Consider the following 22,459-nt stretch of genomic DNA (forward strand, 5'->3'; position numbering starts at 1 on the left):
CTGAGATGAGTGCTTAAATTTGTAATATGGCTATATGGCCATAAACGGCATAAAATAAGTAACAGTTAAATTTTAACAAAAATTGGAACAAGTTGAAACTTTTTTTTTTTCAAAATCAGCTTTTCTAACCAGCAGGATAATCAGGAAATTCAGAGAAGATATTATAGCAGTAAACAAATCTAAGGAAAATCAATGTGTCTTGAAACTGGGAAATCATCTGTTTCACTCTTTCTTTTCTTCACCCATTAAAACCCATACTGTGTTTTTTTTTCCACTACATAGCACTCATATGAAAAATCAGTGTCCTACAAATAGAAACAATACTTACCTCATAGCAAGAGAAGTGTATCTGCTCATAAAAAGTTTTTTTTTCCACATCAGAACCTGAGAAAATAAACTATTTTTAGGAAGATTAAATATATTAATGTATTGGTAAATTTAGATGGACGTGATCACTTTTCTATAAAATACTTACTGAATAATTTTGGAAATATTTAATTGTAGTTGGTAAATATTTCATTTCCAGTCCAGAGGGTACATTTTAATAGTAAGGAAGTTACACAATGATAAACAATAATAATGAAATCTGTCTTCCCGTGGATTTTTGTCCTATTCTTTATGTCTCTAACCCCTTTATCCAATACTAGTAATCTCATTTCATGTACCCTGAGATAACTTCTCACAGTATTTATAGTTCTTCCCTTCTCTATCAACAACACTTCTTAACAACACCTTTCAACCTTCCACATTACCTTTAGTTTCCCCTCAATTCTTTTATTAACAGATGAGTCATGTTAACAAATACTGTGACTGACTCAAAACTGGCTTTACGTGCTGACTGGCAGACTGGCTGGCCCATCTGGGCTCTTGGGAGCTAGTAGGAAACCATACTGGGTAAATAACTGAATTTATGTTGATAGTTTTTCCTCAGAGGAATCATTAACTTTACATTCTACCAAAATGTTCATTTGTGTTATATGTATTTCTTTTGAGACTGCTTCACTTCAGAGAAAGGAGTTAACATGGGCCAAGAAGAGCAGAAATTACTAAGGGGAGAGCAAATGATGGACACACAAAGCAAATACATAGTTTTCTTTCTTAACAAACTTAAAATATTAAAATTGTTTTGCTTTGGTCGTTCCATTCATGTGAGAGAGTTTCAGGCTGTTACCCTATAAAATGTCTGGTTTCTGCTGGATCTCATCAGCTCTAAGCCTGGGTTGTATGTTATCCAGCCTCAATTTGGTTATGAAACTGAACTGTAGACAGGACCAGCACGATCATTCTTTGTCTGCTATATCAAGACAAATACCAGCTAGTGACTTCAAACTGAACTAAATGGGTTACTTCTTCACAGTGTGTAGATGAGTATTCATATACATGTTGCTGTGGACTACATATTTTATACTTGAGACAAAAATCCATGAAAGAAATTCATAGGAAAAAAAATAAAATGGGCTGCCTTATGGAAAAACAAACAAACACCACCAATCTTTTTAGGATGTCTCAGGGTTGAAGGCACTGAACGTTGGAGAAAGTACTGCAGAGGTACCATCCTCTGCTGTGGTACAGGTGCATACCTGCTGTGGTGTTTTGTGCTTCTCAAGGCGACGGGTATCAGAGACATTCTGATAATATTTGTGGAATACTAAAACATCAGCACACTCTGACAGTTAATTGTCATAATTCAGGCACTGTAACAACTTTCCCTTCTCCAAGAACCTCTAAACTTTTGCACGGAGCTTCAAAATATGTGGTACTTTTTAGGCTTTTCTGAAAAGCAGTCAGCTCTTAGACTGAAGATGAACTCTCAGGATCATCGCGCAGAACTGAGAAGATCATAAGTGTCTCAAATCACAAAAGGAAAATGCCACCAGGTATCTATTCCAAATAATGACATGTCTGTAGATTCAATAGACGTGTGTCCCCAGAGAGTGTGGGGGCAATGCGCTATCCTATTATTTTTCTTTAACTGCACAGAGCTGACTGGTGACTTCACAGACATGCTTTACCACAGCTTTCCACACACATACCTTTATCTGAATTTTCTGCAGGGTTAAGAATGCCACTTCAAATACTAACAGCTCTAAAGCTTGCTAATGGAGCCTTTCTCTCCAAGGAGGTCTAGTATATGACAGTATTGAGAAAATGCCTTTTTTACCTCTCACAAGTTTGGAGACAGGCCTCTTTACAAGCTTGTGGGGGGAAAAAAAAGTCTGAATTGCCTCTCGCATCCTTCATAAAGAAGGCTTCATGTGCAGATTTGAAGAGGAGGGACATACAGTTCAGTAAATAAACAGTAATATTTTAAATCCACTAAAAGCACTGATAGACTACACTCTGACTTTGTTACACCACAGATGAAAGTCTTGCTGTTACTACTCCATTACTCCAGAAAAGGTATCAGTATTGAACACTGGTATTAAGCTTCTCAACTCCATTGTATCTGAGAGCTTTCATTCTTACCTCACAGTATGCCATCAGTATTCCTGTAACAAGGCACACAGGATCCCGCATTATGGAAAACACTGAGTCCCCTGTGCTCTCAGGACTCCTTGCACATTATTAGCATTCATTGTGACTAAGTCTTGGTCCTGATCTGATCTGTATTCCAAAAGTGCGCTGGTAGTCATTACTGAGAACACAGCACACCTGCACTTCTGTATAAACAGAAATTGATTCAAACGGAGTAGGCTGCTCAGATTCATCTTCAGTCTCTGGAGAGTCATCATCTCAGGAAGCTTTCTAATGAAGAAGAATGCCAAGGGCAAAAGATACTTGTGTTGTCCAGGGGAGCATAGTGTATTTGTATTTACCCATCAGCGGGATCCCTAAGAAAAAACCACAAGCAAGAGAAGAGAAGACGATGTATTTCTCCAACTACCTTGTTCAGAAAGATTCAGAATTCTTGGTCCTATCCAGTTTGAAGAGAAGATTAATTATGAAGTTAGTATTTGAGTATCTTCAATTACTTCTTGCCCAGTATAATTTTCTCCCATACAAACTAATTATTTTATTGAGTAATTCATTCAGAATTGGCACTGGCATGTGAAGTTCAATTTTCAGTATTCATGGATAGGCAAGGACTTTTCTTCAAGCAATTACAGCTGCTGCATTTGCAATCTCTAAGACACTGTTGAGTCAGCACTAGATTGGGATTACAGACTCTAGAAAACAAGGAAAAATCAACTTCCTAGAAATCCCCGTTCCCTGCTGACAGGAATTATTGCTTGACTTCTCTCACTCGGTTCCTGAGAAGACTGATGCCATCCTTCAGTTATTCTCATGTTAGACTGAGCTCTGTGTGTATTTTTTGAGGGGGAAAGAGGAACTACCAGAAGGAAGAAAATACAAGAGCATCCCAGTCTGTGAAGCAGTCTGTGAGATCTGCCTTAAGATTGACTGCATTTGCAAGATAGTTTATCTGGATGTACTAGTATTATATGGTAGTAACACAAATTCTTGGGAAGAGAAGAAAACCGGCTCTTTTGGGAACATTCATTTATTTCTTGCAAAAATTAAAAAGAAACACCCTACTTATCCCATTTGGGTAGCAGCCAAATGAGTGGGAGCTATTTCTGACTCATTCTTTGCTGATGTTATAGCCAAATGAGTCTCATAAGTGACTGCCTTGCTGTCTCTCTCTTTCTCATGGTGATAGTATATACTCTTCCCAACACAATAAGATTCAAGTCTAGAATTTTTCTTGTGCATAGAAAAGCAATAATTTTTTCTTGCTCTTTCCTTGATCTCTAGAAGGCAAAACCCACTTATGGTACTGAGCTATTCTTCTTAAAATATTCGTTCCGCTACTGAGTTTTCAGAGTTTTCCTTGTAGTAACTACATTCTTCAGGAAGCCCAGCATGTCCTGCGTCTCTGTAAGGAATGCTGACTCGTGGGGAGCTTCAGAACTTCACAACATTCTTCATGGCCTCCAGATGACAAATCAGAACTGCGTAGTCCATTTTAACGCTACCAGAAAAAAAGCTGCTTCTGAATTTGAGGTGCTAAGAAACTACCTACCTCAGAATGGTCCTGATGCTATGTTCCCTTAGCACACAACCTCTGGCACTGCTCCAAGCAGCAGTCACTGCTTGTGTCTGTTCATCAGACAAGTCAGCCATTTCCACATCTTGTAGACTGTATGCTGACAGCAAGATATGGTGATAGACTGTGCTGTCAATTGACAAGCACTTTTCTAATGGCTCTTTAGGAGGTTTACTCCTCTGTGAGCTGATAGAAATAGCATGAATAGAAGTCCTTTTCTCCTCACAAAACTACACTGACAAATGCCTCTGTTGGGCTTGAGAAGCTCACATAAGCCAAGTTAAATGCAATTCTCACATATGTGGAAATGGCATAGAACTCAGTGCAATTTGAACACTTCTATGGAGGTTTCACTGCTCGTTTACAGAATGCCTACTCGCCTCTTGGCAGATAATACAATGGCTGCAGTTTGTATGAACTGGATGGAATGAGTACTCCTCTGCACCACAGGAGAGTTATGAAATTTGTTATGGAACTTATGCAAACATCAGATTATGTTCACAGCAGTTCATCTGCTGGGACAACAGAATACATTGACGAGCAATCAGCACAGACATTTTTCGACAGAATGAAGTGGAACAAAGCGGACAATTCAATGATTCATTCATTGATTTATTTGATTTTTGAGGAGAAGGATTATTTATCAGTGAACCTATTTGTGGTGGACAAGAACAAGAAATGTAGATTTTTTTTTTTGTTCCAAAGGAGATTGCAGGCCAAGTTTCCTTGGATGCTTACTCATACCTTGGTCATGCCGTAAGGATTACTTTATCTGCTAATTCCTGTCTGGGTACAAGGGAAAGGCAAACAATCAGACTGAGTGCAGCCAAAGTCACAGAATTACGTAATCTGTCAGGCTGGAAGGTATCTTAAGAAGGCTGTAGTCCAACCTCCTGCTCAAAGAAGGATCAGGTATAAGTTTAGCTTCAAGGGTTTCAGGATTTTATTCACTGAGGACTTTAAAACCTCCAAGGATGGAGGCAGCAAAGTCCTCTTGTCAACCTTTTCTGCTGTGAGGATGTGTAAATATTTGGCTTTATATTCAATCTCAGCCTCTCTTGTTTCAAGATACATCCATTTTCTCATACCCCCACCATGCTCTATCATGAAGAGCCTGTTCTTCTTTTCTTAACCTCTCTCAAGGTTTGAGAGGGCTGTTGTTGGGTTTTCCTTCATCCATCTCTTCTCCAGGCTGAACAAGCTCAGGTTCTTCAGTCTATACTTACAGGACAGGGATTGCACCCATCTTGATGGACTTCTGCTCCAGATTATCAGTCTCTTTCTGTACTTTCTGTATCTATTCTGTGTACTCAAACTGTACACAGTATTCTAGATGCTGCCTAATGAGTGCAAAGGATAGGGTGGTAGTGATGGTAGATGTGGAGAGGTGATCATGACCCACAGGCAACTGGCTGTCAGTACAGCTCAGGATGATACTGGCCTTCATTCCTGCCTGAATGGTCTGAATGGCCACTACATTCTTCCATCAACTTTGGTACTGAGAAGTTGCGTCTTTTTTCCATCTTTCTGCATCATCAGACTCTCTTAGAAAGAGGACGTAAGACTGCATCATACCAAAGCAGTTCTGGATGTCTATCATAAATCCTCATATCATGCCTAGTCATGGGTAAAACACCCTGATGATAGCAGAAAATAGCTTATAAGGAAGACTAAATATTCCTGAAAAGGTGTTTATGCTTTGGTATGAATAATGCTGACTCATACTTCTTGAGACAAAAATTACAAATTAAAAATATGTAGTTTGCTTTGTCACTGTGAAGACCTTGTGTCATTCACATGGCTTTGTATAGACCTGGTCTGAAAGAGATATGGAATGCAGTGCAGAGATGTGTTAGAAATCTACAAGACATGCAAGAACACACAGCAGTACATTAACGTGACCATACTAGCTCAAGTCCAGGAGCAGCATAGTTATGTGTGTGGGACGCTATACCTAAACTACTATATTAACGAGATAGCCAGCTCAGTTAAGATGTCTCTGAACAGCATCTTTAAGTGTTTGCCACTGTTATCACCCACTCATCAAAAAGTACCTAGTTTTATCTCATTCAGACATAAACAGATTGAGTATAATTTTAGTGAGGTGGGGTTTTTTTTCCTGACGTAGGACAATAATGTCTTTTTAGAAGGTCTACAGAGACTCTTCTCAAGCTTGCCATAGAGTTAGTTTTTCTCTGAAGTTCTTGACTGCACTTACTACATCAGACTGGAAAATAGAAAACTGATGGCTGACTTATTCCCATCCTCAGACAGCTTTGTACTCATATAATTCCTCTTTCAATGCACATCCTTGTCCACCAGTAATGTAGATCAGGACTTTTCTTAATCATGGACTTTTTTCTCAAGACCTATTTTAATTCTGATCAATTTATATGAAATAGCTCATTTTACTCATATCAGCGGACAAAACACTTCAGGACATGTACTTGATTGTTTCTATCCTTTGTTTAAAGCATGAATAAATTTCTAGTGGGAGCTGATCTGGGTGGTTTTCTGAATGTTTAAGGTTATGTCGCATGCTGGACAAGTTAAATCCAGCAGCCTTTATTAGTCCTTGTTCTGCAGTGTCTGTGGTGTCCATAGATGCTTCTCTGAGAACATTCCTTTAATCTTGATGTCTGCAAAGCTGCTTCACAGAGCACCTATGCCATGAGACTTTGTATCAGCAGAAGCACCTATAGTAGGAGTTAATTGTGGTACAATACATAAAACTTAATTATAAGAAAATTTAAGAAAATTATTATTTAAGAAAATTTCTTATTAAGAGAAGAGTCTAAGCACATACTCTTTCATGATAGTCACTGCTTGTAAGTTACTTGATGCAGTATATTTTAGACACATTCATAAACTGAAGAAATCAAGCTATAGATGTAGCATGAATTCCTCAGTATGTGTCCTTTTGTCTCCCGTGACTCATCCTCCTTAGCCCCTATTTTGGGTTCCAATTAAATTCTTAGGTTCTGGAGTAGAAAATAAGCTGAGTCCTATGTCACTTTTTATGCCCTCAGTATGAGGCAGGACATCCTAAGCTTCATCCCGCAGCAGGGTCAAAACTCTGATCTCAGTTTTTCGTGCACCTGGAATAAAATGTGTTTGAGACAACTTGTCTGAAAGAACTCTGGTTTCCACGTTATTTAGCCAAGGCTTTCTTACCGCAGATAAGACAAGAAAGCTGTAGCCTCATTTTATTTCCCAGACAAAATTACGGACAACATATAAGGCTTAATGAAGAGGACTATTAATAATGTGCTTTTCTGTGATAAATCATAGGCATTGTTAAGAGAAGACATTACCTACTGTCTGGTTTTTGTTCCTAGCTTCTTATTTCTGTGTTTGGAAGAAAGTAGCTACATTAATCCAATATTTTATCTATTCAAAAATACTTTTTAAACAATTTGTCAATGGAAATACGGTCACAAAATCTGTTTTTCTTCTTTGGATTCCATAAAAGATGTTCTACACATGCTGTTGAAAACAGTGTAGAAGACAGTCTGAAAATATATTCATGTTACAGTGGGATATAACAAAAGTTTACTGAATCTAATATTTACACCTACATTTTCCACTGTGGATTGTAACAGCCAGACTCAACTGGGATTAAAACAATCCTCAGGTAGGCTTGTGACATTCAGCCTTCTCCATTACATGAGTAAACCAGTAGAACAGCAAAGGAGCAGGACATATGAATCACGGTCCCTCATGCCTCTTCCATGCTCCTGTCTTCTGTGCCTGGCGAGCAACAGTGCACTCCAGGCTTCTCAGACTGTCGCAAGTGCTTTGAACTTGTGTCAGTAGTGTGGGGAGGAGAAAAGAACATAATTAAAATTGATTTGGTCTAAGAAATCATTTTTGTGTGTGTGTGTGTGTGAAGGTCACACATCAGACCAATTAGCCTAGATATAAGCATTTAATCAAATCTGTAAATAAACTTAGTGAAATAATACTGGTAAAAGATCAGGAAAGAAGACCAACTGTTTTCCATCCATCCTCCTAGTGTTTTGTTAGATTTTATCTTTCCTTTTCTCGTTTACATGGAGGTGGAAGGCTGTTTAATTCAGCTAGCAGTTTTATAGCTTTTCATTACTGGTATAATTACTCCATAGATGTGTGTGCAAAGAAATATAGCGGTATTTCCAACATGTAGGTGCACACATTCACACATCTAGCTGCAGCCCAGAGATGCCCTTTGTGCACAAGAGCATTTGCTGCAAAATAGGCAATAGGGTTCTTAAAATGAACAGGGTCCTCTTAATAGATCTTGGGCAAACAGTGGTGTAAAGAACAATAAATTATGAGCCTGAGTATTAAAACTTGAACCATAGAAATCACAAAAGTTCCTACCTAGAATTAACTGTATTAATATCCATAAAGGGAATAATATGATGGAAAGCGCATGCTCCAAAGAGTTAGGTTGCCAGAACAAGCTGCTGCTTTTTCACTCACTCTGGGAGGACCAGGGAAGTGCTGAAATCTGCCAGTGTAGAGGGAACTAGGGAAAATTAATGAAAACAGCTTCTCGAGCTAGGCAGAACTGCTGTCTGAGCCAGAGAGGGCCACTGCAGCACAGCAAGATGTGAGGCAAGATGATTTCTAGAGGTTTCCTTCAGCTTGAATTTTTTTGATTTGTACAACAGAAACCAGCTTTGGAGGAACTTGACAGTTCAAACTTTTAATTTACTCTGGGTTCAAGCCTAGCTTTATGGGGGCAGAAGCTCAGGGCTGTTTTCTTCATAGCAGTGGCACTGTATGCACCATTCTATCCAGTATACCATTTACTCTCTACAAAGGCCAGTTGCTTTGTGTGTTTTTCTGGACTTTGGCTTAAAGTTCACACCACAAGGACCAGGTTTCTTATGAAAGCTCAAGTGCTTTAGTAATTTGGGTTTAGCTGGGCTGAATAGCCCTTTTTTGCTGCATTGTCATATTTGGCTACACTCAGAAAAACAGGAGATGTGCTAAAGTGAATGCTTCTGAAATTCTTTCACATCTGAAAGAAGAGCTTCTGTTATGTTTTCTCTTAAGTATGTGAATAAAGATTAGGCCCACTAATTTTATCTTCTGATTTGCTTAGCTCTATCTCACTACTACTAACAGCAATGCATTAACCTTGTGCAGATGTCACTGAGAGCTTCTAATCTAAGCTATGCTTTAAACAGAGTCTTTCCTACAGTACAGTACTTTAATACAGCTCTGGTTATATGTCCAGGTGGCATGCAAAGGGATAAATAAAGAGGATCTTTGTGATCTGTGCATGCGTGAATGATGTCTTGCACACTGAAAGGTTTACAAGGGAATATAAGGATCCTCCACCCTTTGAAACCTATCCTTAATTTAACAAGGGAAACTGTGAATATACTCTGCTAGCTTACTTATAGCGTGATCCAGCTTAGTGCTGGGTAGGGCAGCTGAGACCTCTTCGTTCCTCAGTGCCAGAGCAGCTGCAGCAGCTGCCTTTGATCTCAGGAAGCAAGAGGAATTTCTGAGAGGACTGCGTGGCTGCAGCCTTGTCTGTGTGGCAGCAGTGATTCATCTCCTACACGTGAAGTCCACCTGTCAGCATGTAGTCCGTGTGGCCCCAGGAAGGCAACCCTTCAAACAGGAGATTTTTTGAGAGAGGAGAAAAAAGCAATAGTAGACTCAGGAAGAGAAATGTGGAAAGAGTTGTATTTCTGCAGAAGTGAGACACACTGGTGTTTGTATTAATTTAATGATGGTGTTCTTAATACCACCTTAACATTAAAAACAGAGGAGAGGAAGGATTTCTCTTTCAAAATATTAATGAAAGAAGAAGTAAAATGGTAGTGGCTGATGGGAAATATGTGGTCATGCAAGAATTGTGAAGTCCATCTTAATATTGTTTTAAAGCATGGTAAATATTAGATATCTCTCCTGACTGTTCTTCAAACTCATACAGAACCACTGGAATGTACATTAAGAAAATGTAGTCCAGCTCATCTGTGCCTGCCAGCCACAGGGAGTCACTAACTATTTATGAAGGTTTTTGTCCAGTGTTAACATAAGTTATTGACTCACACCTTTGAAGTTTTCAGGATCTCTTGCTCATATACTGATAACTGGGAACTAGCACTTAGGTATTTCAAGGTCTCAATCAATGGACTGTGATGAGTTTGTGCAATTTCTTCTGTAATGACAGATAGGAGCACAGATCTCCAGAGCAAATAGATTAATGAATCATCTGTACTTTAGTATTTTCACCATATTTTCCACCATGATGTAAAGACCTCAATTTAGTTTTAGGAGTTGTATTGGTGTTGAATGTTTAACATCTAATGAGACTGAATTCTTACTAAATTCCCCATTCTGTGGTAATGCTGTCTATGCTTTATGTGAAGGTTGCCTATTTTCCAATTCTAAACTAGCGTTTTCCAACGAAGACTCTCAAAATTAGGCTCCTGTAGTGCATGCTCTGAGACCTAGATAAATTGTCCTGATTTTTAAGGGTACTGATCTCCCATAATTCCCATGGAAGTCAACAGCGACCAGAGAAGTTCAAGTATTAATCAAGTCAATTAATTAGGTGCCTGAATATGTGTTCAGGATCCTAATATATCCATGATGGTTAATGCTTTGAAAGCTGCAGAACAATTACTGAGTTCTGTCTCTTTCAGATAAAGTCTGAGGCTTTAGAATAGAATGACACTTGAAATTCAATCCGTCCTATTTCCTATGCATTTTATTTTCTCTATCATTGTGTGTTATACTAGGATATCTGTAAGGGTATCTGACTCAAAAATGTCATTTATTAATGGTGAAAATCCTGATTGAATCTAGCCAAATAACATCAAAACCTGCAAATATTTCTTTAAATTTTTAAGTGAGTTTGATTTTAAGTGTGCTGATTCCTGTCTCCTGTAAGAGTAGCAGCAACTCATTATCTGCTAGACTTGTTCCAAATAACAGATATGTTAAGAATAGTAGTTCTAAATATGTCTTTAATGAAGTGTGCAAGTAAGGCAGCAAGGTTGCATAGTTACCTGAGGGAAAGGGGAAAACTGAAGGTTGAAAATATTCTTTTTTTTTTAATTGTTTCTTCACACGTCATATAGAAAATGTTCTCTGTGAAATCCTGTCTTTAGAGAGACTGGATCAGGATCCAGGATGGCACTGGAGGAAGGAAGAAGTTAGCTTAATCAATTTGCAAAGAAAGCAAGAAAAACAATGTCACTACAATAATAACCAATCATTTTTAAATGGTGCCTGAGGCTTTGAGAGCACTCTGAGGGCATTTGTAGAACACTACAGAATCTCAAAAAGGGGTTAAGGAAAATTTGTGGATGGGCTGAGAATGACAGAGGCAGCTACCTATGCAGTAGGAGTAACAAATTGAATTCCCTGCTATCATATTTCCAAGCAAGGGATCATAGGAAAAGAATTGAAACAAACAAAGAAAAAGCAGTGAAAGAATAACTTGAGATGGGGGGATTCCGATGCCAGATTAGAGTATGGCCTGTTCAGGATCAAACAGGGTAAAAGCCCTCCTTTCCATTCATGCCATTTGTGATTTTTCCATTAAAATAATCATGTTATTGCCTACATCCTTTAAACACAAAGGTTGAGCTTTGTTGGCATTAAATTTTAGTCAGCTAATGAAAAAATAAGATGGATATCAGATGCTATATCTGGATTTGAAATCAGTGTCTTTGCTGATTACATGTATAAGCCATTCAATCAGGGAACAAAAACAAAAATCTGCAGGCATATATTATTCCTGTTTATAAGATGAAATATTCATTTCTAATTAGAATAGGAGCTGAGAAATAATGACTTGCTGTAGAAGTTAAATAATAATCTCAAATAAATAATAGAACATGTTGTGGTCATTTTACAGGCAGTTTGTATGCAGTCCAGCTTTTAAGAAAAACAAAATTAATCATAATAATTATTTGTCAATTTGACATAATTTGTATGTCTCTAAGAAAGACAATGGAATCACATCAGTTTATCTTCTATGCTGCATATTCCTAGAATAAACATGTCATTTAATGTTATTAAAAGGCATAAACTTAGTGTTCTAACTATCTGAATGAGAGTAGAATTTAAGCCTAAACTGCATCCGATTTGATGGATTCCCCAAGTTCAGAATCGCAAGTAGAGTTTTATTGATTTCTACCTTAAAAACTTGAATATGACCATTCACTACATTTGGATATTTAACCTTAGGTACTAATAAGCCACTGCCATTTCATTCCAGATTGCTGGTCAGTTCAATGAGTCTTAAGATGACAATTTTTTATTTGAAAATTAATTTCTACAAGATAGCAGAGCCACATACAGAAGTTTTTCTGATCATCAAGTCGATTAGATATCTTTTTATTTACTCTGTTCGTGATAAAATTAACTCCAAGCTTCTTCATTAGAATGCACATAATAATGAAAATTCATAATTTTCCATGCATTATTGCAGCCCTGTGTATAGTCTCAATTTGGTGTATGAAGGCAACCTTTTAAAACGGTGACCTGTATGTACAAAGTGATGCTTCTTTCAAACCATTTGAACTGATACTGAAAAATGTGACCTGCATTTGCCTGGGAGTCCAAGATACAGGAATAGATTTATCTCACATGGGAACAATTATTTTCCTCTGTTGTTTTCCAGTCTATTAATTCCAAAATAAAGATATTAAGATAATACTTAAAATGAGGTAATCAATAATGTTAAAACTTACCTTTCTTGTCATTTTTTTATAACATTTATTCAACACTGGGCGTTCTGGGAATTGTATTTTTCAAACTAATTGTATTGCAGGAACACAGACAAAGATCATGAGTGCAGATCTTTTTATTCTTATTTTTTTGGTGGGGGGGGAAGAGGTAGGGAGCATGACTGTTTCTCTTCACTTCACTGAGCTATACTCTGTACATCCATCAGCCTTTGTTTCATTAAAAAAGAGTCTTCACTGTAGAAAAAGCTTTTCTACTACAAAAAGGTAGTAACATAGGGAAGCAGTGCTAAAATTTCCTGCCCGGCCTTGGACAGCTAATAGCTGTGGCTATGTACAGTAGTGTCGGGAGAGGTTTCAAACAGCACCTTGCAGGTATGTTTAGAGATGAAAGAATCTCAGCAAATCATCCTCGTAGAGCCAAATACCTTAGTTTCTTCTTATGTAAAATTCCTTACAAAATCAACAGAATCTTAGCCCAGAAGAAAGAAACAAAGAGGCTTTTGGCCATACTGTAATCCTCAATAGAATCTTTTTTAGGCTGCTGAGCTTCTGTCAAGCCATCTGGTGTAAGTAGGTATCTCCAAGACCTACACACCACATGCCATATACATTAACTCATAGAGAAATTTCTCTCCTTGTTGTCCAGTTTCCTGCTCTTCTTCCTCTTGCTATAAACACTTTCTGCGGACACGTATCCATGCAACATTTCAACTGTGAACCTTTTCTTTTTATTCTTACTGACAAGAGTCACAAATATGTGTGGACGTTGTGGGCAGCTCATGGACAACCCTGCAATGGTATGAAGCTCCACCTTACTGGGGTCAGCCCTCTCTGGAGGTGGCTAGCATATAGGCAGCTGCACTATTAGAAAGGCCCTTAGGTACAGTTTAACATTTCCCTTTGAGTCCTTTTTTCTGTTACTGCTGGTCAACACAAGAGAGGGAGTAGGCGATGCAGAATTATAGGGAAAGGGAAAAGGAACTTTTTATCCACTACAGGTCGGCTTCCCTCTCCAGTGACAGGATGCTGCCAAAGTCACACTGCTAGCTGCTCAAAGGTCTCCAGCTTCTCTCTTGCCTCTGGTGAAGCTGAAGAGGGGCTGCAGCACTGCACAACACGTGTAATATCTCACCCAGACATGCTGTCTTGCTCACACAAGCACTGTCACGTACAGACATCAGGCATGCCCCCTTTTCCCATTGACGTGAAGCTCAGCCAGCCTTTGGGAAATGAGTCTTATCCTTGCTTACGGCCTTGTGTCAGTAGAAAGGAGATGTAAGAGGAAAGCTCTCTCTGCTCTCTGGGGCACTGGCACATTTGAACACAGCTTTGTCGTCTCCCACAGTGTGAACATGAGTTATGTGCATTGTCACGTGATGTTTACATTTTAAATCTGCTTTTCCTGGAGTCATGTGTTTGTGTGAGAGTCCATGGAGAGAAGCAGAAAGGGCAGGGAGGGGAGGAAAGCTCGAGGCTCCTGTGTCTGCTAAGCAAATTTTCACGCTGGAGAAGAAAGAAGCAGTAAGAAAGAGATCTGTTTCCTGTTGTTTTGCTCCTAAGTTGCTTTGTGTATGGTCTGGATCCTGAGCACGGCTCAGGGTTGGCAGCACTGCCGAGTCCCTTTTCTCCTGCCTAGAGCCTAGTGTCTCTGAGACTCTGTGGCCTCTGATTAATAAGTCAATCAGCAGCTTGCATAGCCATTTCCACTCAGAATATTTCAGCTTCACCGTGGCAGTGCTGTATTTGTGTATGCCAGCCTCATTCTAGAGTCTTTGACACTAAGCTCTTAAAGCCCTAATGTGCTTACATAACATGATATGGAGAATCAAGAAAGTAAATTTAATTAATGATTTCCCTACTGCTTCTGACACACAGGGAGAGACAAAAGAAAGACATATCTTTTCGAACACTGAAGGATAATGTGGCATCCTCACAAAAAAGACACTGAGGATGTGTATAGTGTATCTAAAAAGGGAACTGATCTTGGACATCTGGAATAAATGGGAACCTGTATCTCCTGATGGCTGAATTAATATTTTAGTTTTCTTTAGCCATTGAGTTGATGTCTGTGAAATAAATGTATGTGAAAGTAAGGAAAGAACACCCTCATATTCATACAATCTGCTTCTTTTCCAGGAGAGAAGGAATCATTAGTTATTTGTCTTACTTTATTAGTGAGAATATTTAACACCTTGCATGCAAATATTGATGCAGTTAGCATCCAGTTAATGCCTTGGGTAGAGAATCTAGAGGAAAAAAAAAAAAGTGAGGAGCTTCTGCTGAATGCCCACCCTTTGAATTGCTTTAATTTCTCTCTGCAGTCTCCTCTAAAGCTAGAAGTAAACCAATCTCAAAGAAAAAGCAGCATTCATCAGTCATAGCAGTAATATCTGGGAGACCCATAGATTTGCTTGTGCTCAGGAAGAAAATACAAGTGTGTCTCAACTGGTAACTGTAACTGTATCCTAGCTTTTCAGGGAAAAAGTACATCTAATATAATTGCATGAATAGAATCTCTTTGCTTGGGAAAATAAAAAACATTTGAAGAATGGAAATGGAACCTTTTTGATTTAATGACATCCTGAAAATGAAGTCTGCAACCCTGTGAACTCCATTTATTGCTTCATGAGTACTGTACAATTTGAAATGTTTATCAGTGTCTTTTCAAATCTGGTGTGGAACCCACATGTTGTAAAATATTCTCTCCCTTTATCTGCCCCAGTGAAATATTTCTGCATTCTTGCCAAATGGCAGAGCCACCTGCTGTTCTACAGAAAGCACAGTATTATTTTGTATAGATTGGTGACATCATGTTCAGGAGGCAGTTAGAGAAAGATCCCTTTTCTTAAACAATACATCCTTCCTCACACTTGCCTGGTAAGCATTAGAGTTACATTCAGTCAAACACATAGTTCACATTACAATGGGAATCAAGTTTCTCTTTTGTCTTTTTGATAGCTCTTCTGCCATCTTTCTTGTATGTGCTGTCAGTCAGGACCCTCTGTCATGGTTTTATGATTTTCGGTTGTTGGTATTCCACATCATAACATCATGTAGTGAATGTACCTGGTTCTCAGAAGAGAAGGACTACTACATTCCCCACGGCACTTTGCTCCTCTGTTACCATTTTCCAGTTGGAGGGAAAAGATAAAAGCTCGCAGTATAAAAACTTGCAGATCACGAGACCTCGTCCCTTTTTCACCTGTCTCTCATCTTGGCAGCACCTCGCTCTCCAGCCGTCTTATCGTCAGTAGTAGAGTAAGGCCTACCTTGATTTTGTTCTTTGCCCTCAGGCCCATCTCCCTACCCTTTTTCCCTTTTCCCTTTCCCGGGGCGTGGGTCCGTGGGCCCCCCGTCCCATTCGTCACAGAACCGGGCCGAACACCCGTAAACCATTTACATTCAGATTGAAACAAAGCCTTTTTATTTCTTATCTCCTTTTGGCTTGGGAAAATAAATTACTTTTCCACAAAATTTTGGCAGTCAAATTCGCTTGCACATAGAGACAGTCTTTGAGAAGAATACAAGCGAAGCCTGCAGCCCTCATCTGCAGTTCCTTGTTCTGGTCACTCAGGAGCATTTCCTGGTCTCACCTTCATAAGCAGGCAGATACAGCTGGAATTGCCTGGATAACTAGATGTTACTTCTGAAAAGACAAATTTAGTAATTATTCTCAGTGCTTACTTGATTGTCGGCTGAAAGAGGTGGGTGCTTTTATGAATCTAACTTGTTACCTCTGACTACATTTGGAAATACCGAGCGCAGCGGAGTCAACAAGAGTCATCAAGAGATGAGGATTTTATTCAGATTCCGTTGCCATATAATATTAATGAACAGAGTGCATTCATTTTTAAAAGGATAGTATGAAGAGAACGAGCCATTTAGTGTGCAGGTTGTGAATGTATCATGTTTGTAAAATTACATTTAGAGGCATTGTAATCTGTGGTATTCATTTTGCAATGCCTTAAGGTGAATTTTTTTAAATAATTATGTTGTTATCTTTGTTAGATAACACAATAGATGTTAGATAATGTAAACAGAGTGTAAGAATGAAAGAACTGGCAATAGTTGTAAAATACCTGAAACTGCAATGCTTAATGAGCTTACAAAAAGAAGCCTTGCAAAAAATTATTCAATAGAATCTTCTTTTGGCTCTTCATAATGTGATTTAAAAAAAAAAAAAAAAAAAGATGAATAATTCTGATACATAAAAAAATGCAGGGAATTGATGACAAAAGTGAAATGTAGAATTGATTGCATTTTCTCTCCTATATATCTAAAGGTAAAGCTATAATTAGCCAGTCATGCATCCAAATAAAAGTGCCCAAATATTTCCAAGGAGCCAAATATCCCAGATTTCACAAAATGATATCAGTCTGTTCATTGCTTTTCAGGTGCCATTTAGTTACCAAAATAATCTGTAGCTGCTACTTTTAGTGACCGAGATTTGAAATGACCCATCAGGTCAGCTATTGGCCTTCTGCCCTTCTCCCTGCAAGATCCTATGACACAAATTTGATGTGGTCCAAGTTTGTCAGGCTGTCAGGCCTTCTCTAATGTGGGACACTGCAAGATATGTGACTTTTTTTTTTCCCCCAAGGGCATGCCATATCACTAGCATATCTCTGCACTAAGTTGTACAGAGCCAGATGGACATGTTTGCTCCAAGTCACTGGTTAAGGCAGTGTACACTGGAATTAAGAGAGAGGACAGGAAATCTGCATTCCTGATTTCTTCAATGAGAAGGGAAAATTTGTTGCAAGCCTGGGTACTGCTCTACTAGTTCATGGTGTAACCTGGGATCCTGCTGAGGGGAACACTCCTTCCTCTTTGGCATGGGTTTGTGCCAGGCTACTGTGCACACAGATCAAATATGACAGTTTTCCATTTTTCATCATTCCAGGGAAATTTAGCCCTGGTTATTATTCCACAACAATTTCTTTGCCTAAATGAGCACTCTTATTGAATGTAGCCCATTACCATGCTACTGGCAAAAAAAAAAAAAGCTAAAATCTTATATGGCATACACACAAAGCACTTCAATCCTGAGACTGACCACTACAGTTAAAGAAGGGAGTGTATACTATTTCTAAGACCTTCAGCCCTTTTTCAGGACTGCCAGAAAAGATAACTTTCATAATAGAGCAAATAGGACCAATGGAAAAAAAATCACTTTTTATATGACATTAACTGTTCAGTTCGTTCTGAGGTCTGGAAAAAAAAAAAAAAAAAAAGATGTAAAAATATCTGCCTAATTCAAAAACTATCATGTATAATAATTTTATTCAACAGATTTTGGCTTTTATTCTAATCAAGAGTCATCCGTGAACAGACTGTGTTCTTTATCAAATGTGTGTGTTTGTTCAAAATTTACCAACTGGCTAGCTATTGATCTGATTCTTCAACCAAAATGTTTTTACATTTCTTTCCATTCCATATTCCTTCCTGCCCTAACCTTTCTGAGAACTGCAAACAAGAAGCCCCTTTTGCTTACTCTTTTACTGAGAACATCAGCATAGGCTTTTCCTAACTTTACCTTATGTCTTTAAGGTTAGGTCACTTCTAGCCATAACTTTGGAAGCGTTGTTTTTCTTAATTTCAGTTGATTGGGTGAGATTTGTATGAGTACTCTCTCTGCTCTTGAGAATGCTGGTAGCCCCATACTTGCTTCACAGCAAAGGCACTAGACATTAATGGATGCTTCACATTCAGCTCCTTCTACATCCCTGCCTGAAGATAATATTAGTTACATTTGAGGCATATTATAGTAAAAGGAAAGGCACTGAGTTTCATGAAATTTTGTTCTGTCCTTCTGCATCTACCGAGAGTACTACTTTTAGCATTGTTGGGAGCATTTTTCTATTGTGTACAGAGTGTGTTGTTGTTAATAATTTTTACATTGTTTATCCCTCTTTTTCACCTTTGATATGATGACTGACCAAAAAAAAAAAAAAAGAAAAAGAGGGAGAGAATAAAACCAAAATGACCCAAAGCCTTGAGGAACTGTTAAAAGGAAATGATTAAAAGAAGATTTGCAGTGCATCCAGTATAAAAATAAGTATGAAATTTAGGAGACCTGAATTCTTCAGTGTCATTCAAAAAGTTAATGACCTAATTTGAGTGACTTCAATTAATCCAGAATTCACATAGCTTACTTTTTTTTTTTTTCTTACTGAAAACTAAGGCCTCTAAAATAAAAAAAAAAGAAAGTACTTTTCTCTTTCTAATGTTAATTTACCCTAGTGTTCAGAGTAGTGTTTGTAGATCAATGATGTTTTTTTTTTTTTCTCCCAAAGGATGAGAGGATAAAGAAAAGGATAAATTTCTCAGTCTAGTCTTCTACTTTTCTCTTTGTTACTTTTCAAGGACCTTTTGAGGAAAAATAACAGCTTTACAGAGAAGCCCTGTAACAAACAAAATATAGTTCTTGCATTTATTAAAAAGCTATTCTGTGAAAACCTAATTTAACATTGATTGCCTCTATTTTTTCTCTGGCTTAACATAATTACATTATCTCCCATGTTTAAAAAGATCAGTTCCTACTGATTCTTATAAGTGAAGTTTTACAAGCTCAAATACATAAGTATATTGATAACTTGTGATAGTGAAAATGAAATAAATTGGATTTTGCCAGCTGGAAGCTAAGTTTAGGTAAAGCATGACTTCTCATGGAAAAATTACTGTAAAATCTCTTATTTACACATAGGGAAGTTTATATTACTGATATGTGGATGATTCATTACCAGATTAGACTTTGCCTGTTACGTTTCACTTGAGTACAACTGTTTCTCTAAGTGCAGAAAAGCAGTCATCTCTGCAGTGGGAGACTATATTTCAAGCCTCAATGCAAACAAGATGCTCACATCTAATTGTTCAAAAGCAAATCCTCCCACCATCAAATATTTATTCTCTTTGGAGGTAAGCATATTATATTGAAATATGAGAAACCGAATCTATGCTTTGCTGAGTTATCACATACTTGAAGAAAATAGTCTCATTTCAAAACATTGGCAATTTCTGCTACATTTAGGTTTCTACTTCTGGCAGCCATCTGAACATTTCTCTCAGGAAAAGTATATGGATATTGTCATTATCTCCTGCAAAGGTCACTGATGTGTATGTTTCTATACTTTTTAAAATTAATTGAGAAATTAGGGAGGCATCTGAAATAAACTCTTGGGTAGAAAACAGTTGAGTGCCGTGACCTATCAGTCAGCTCTTCAGCTACTTGCTACTGACAGGCTTCATGACAAAGATAACTGCAATGCTGAGCTCAGGAGCTTTCCACCTCTCTGTGCCATTGGGATGGAGACCGTATTCATTCTCTGTCAACAGGAAGGCAGGAGTGGTAAATTCACAGTTTGTTAGTCCTACGGGACTAATCAGCAGATAAAAGCAAAGAAGCTGAAAAGTCCTTCCAGATCAGAGTCTTTCCCAAGGATGAATGGAAGGAGTGTCTTCATTATCTGCTTTGAAAGACGTACAATATCTTCATTAGCAGAAGGAGCTGTTTTATAACTTGAAAGTTTCTGTGAACTTGTAGATTTTCCTCTTTTCTTTGTATTAGAAAGACAGCTACCTTCTCCAACCTGGGGTTGAGAAGTGTCATTTAACACCTAGTCTCTCACACATCCTACTTCCCTAACACAGACAAGGTGTTACTGTGTCTAAGTACCAGAGACTGGGTTGCAAACGCCTGTTAACAGAAAGTAACGTGGGAGGCCCACAGATAGCAGCATCTTGCAACATGGAGCATATTGAGAGAGAATGACTCAGGGGAAGGAAAACAAAACAGGGAGGTTTCTTGTTCCCCCAGCCCTCAGGACCCGGGTGGTTCAGGCCTCCGTGACTCAGGGTTAGCACTGGCAGCGTCCAGCAGCTCGTGACGGGAAATAGGGGACGGTCTGACCCCCACGGGGTCTGGCTTGAGAAGCAGCCGCAAACGGCACCCTCTGGCAGGGCCTGAGTGTCAGCAGATCAGAGCTAAAACCTACACAAGGGGAAAGCCTTCACTGACACATTGTTTCTGGTCAGTGGACAGAGACTTGTATGTCTGCTCATGCCGGATCTTCTAAGCTGCAGTTACATAAAATGCCTTTTAGTGTTACAAACTTCCTTAGACTTTCTGTAGCAAACACGAATCGGCTTCTATACTACCAGCTAACATGAGTAGTTCTGATAACTTGAGAGGTGATGCTGTTTACACTGTTTGCTTATTTCCACTGGAAGAACATTGCTATACTGGCCTAAAAACTATGAGATTTCAAACAAAAAACTTCAAATATGACAAAAAATCAAACTTTTAAGCAAGCTGCATCCTTCTGATGCTGAGCTGTTTACCCCTTTTAAGCATAAGTAACATTGTGGAATGATAAACAGAAATAGTAAAATGAGCAAATTAAAGCTGATAATTTCATTAAGTTGTGTTTTTTTCTAAAGCCATTTCATTTCACTTTCAATGAATTTAAGATTTCTAACAAATATGTATACATAAATTTAATCCCCTTCTTATACTTTGTTTATACTTCTAAAGCTTCATAAGAGGAATAAGAAAAACCTTTTTATCTCTTACTACTTTTTCATATTTTCATGTGGTTTTCATGTTTATAATAATATTTTTATTTTTACTATTTTAGGCAATGAAAGCCTAGAAGAAAACTATGTTCAGGACAGTAAAATGGGATTTGTCATCAATGCTATATATGCTATGGCTCATGGACTCCAAAATATGCATCATTCCCTTTGCCCGGGACACGTTGGGCTGTGTGATGCTATGAAGCCAATTGATGGCAGCAAACTCTTGGAGTTTCTCCTCAAGTCCACATTCATTGGTGTTTCTGGAGAAGAAGTTTGGTTTGATGAAAAGGGAGATGCCCCCGGAAGGTAAAGAAAAGTTTCATCTCAACATACTATACCAGATACTGGGAAGTGCGTGTTGTTGCTGGTTTGGTTGTCTTTGGCTGCTTTGCTAAAGCATGCAGTAAGCACACTGTGAGACAGAAACAGAGTTACCAGGGTGAGTCTCACCAGTAGATAGGAATAACACTGATAACACATGATAAATTGGTAACTACAGGTTCTATTGGGATAAGAGTTACAATAAAGCCTGTAACATTTCTAGCATTTTGGGAGAGGACAGACTATCTATCTCAGAGATTTTTGGTATCTGAGTTAGTAATGAGCTCAGCACTAGGGCTTTAATATGGACAAGGCCTAATAGAGGTGACTGGAATTTAATGAAGCATTTGCTTGCTGAAATTTTGAAGTTAGGGCTGTAGAGCATATCCTTTTCCAACTGGAACTCAGCTGCTCCATGTGCCCCAGGACACAACAGTGCATCCATGCCAGAAAGTATTTAGTTTTGCTTGCTGAACTCCTGTGTGCTCTCCTTAACTAGTTTCAAATAAATTCAGCTGTCTCAGAATTCGAAGACAGGTCAGAATAGAGCAGAACAAGTAATTGCATTTGCCAGAAAGTACTGTGTTTCTCTCATATGGGTCCAGTAGACTCCAGCTGTAGTAGCAGCTACTGTCTACTCCCTCTCCCCCCACTCAGAAGACAGTGTGCACCCAAGCAATGAGAGAGACAGCAACTTTGTGGATTTGGCCATCACCTTTCTTTCTCTCATGGAAGACAGCTGGCAAATCTTTTCCTCTTCATTTAGGTTTGTAGGCTCTTTAAAACTATTTTAAGTGAGACATCTCCC

At 38.4% G+C, this 22,459-nt stretch overlaps 1 protein-coding gene across 2 annotated transcripts in view; it reads left to right on the forward strand.

The window, feature by feature from the left end:
* The window catches only part of GRM1 (glutamate metabotropic receptor 1), a 187,046-nt gene that overhangs the window by 120,380 nt on the left and 44,207 nt on the right, over nt 1–22,459 (forward strand). For both annotated transcript variants that reach the window (XM_021392667.1, XM_021392666.1), the window contains exon 4: nt 21,390–21,636. In XM_021392667.1, coding sequence (XP_021248342.1) covers nt 21,390–21,636 — 247 coding nt within the window. The remainder of the gene's footprint in view (nt 1–21,389; nt 21,637–22,459) is intronic.

The sequence above is a fragment of the Numida meleagris genome, chromosome 3, assembly GCF_002078875.1.
Source record: "Numida meleagris isolate 19003 breed g44 Domestic line chromosome 3, NumMel1.0, whole genome shotgun sequence".
Taxonomy (NCBI): domain Eukaryota; kingdom Metazoa; phylum Chordata; class Aves; order Galliformes; family Numididae; genus Numida; species Numida meleagris.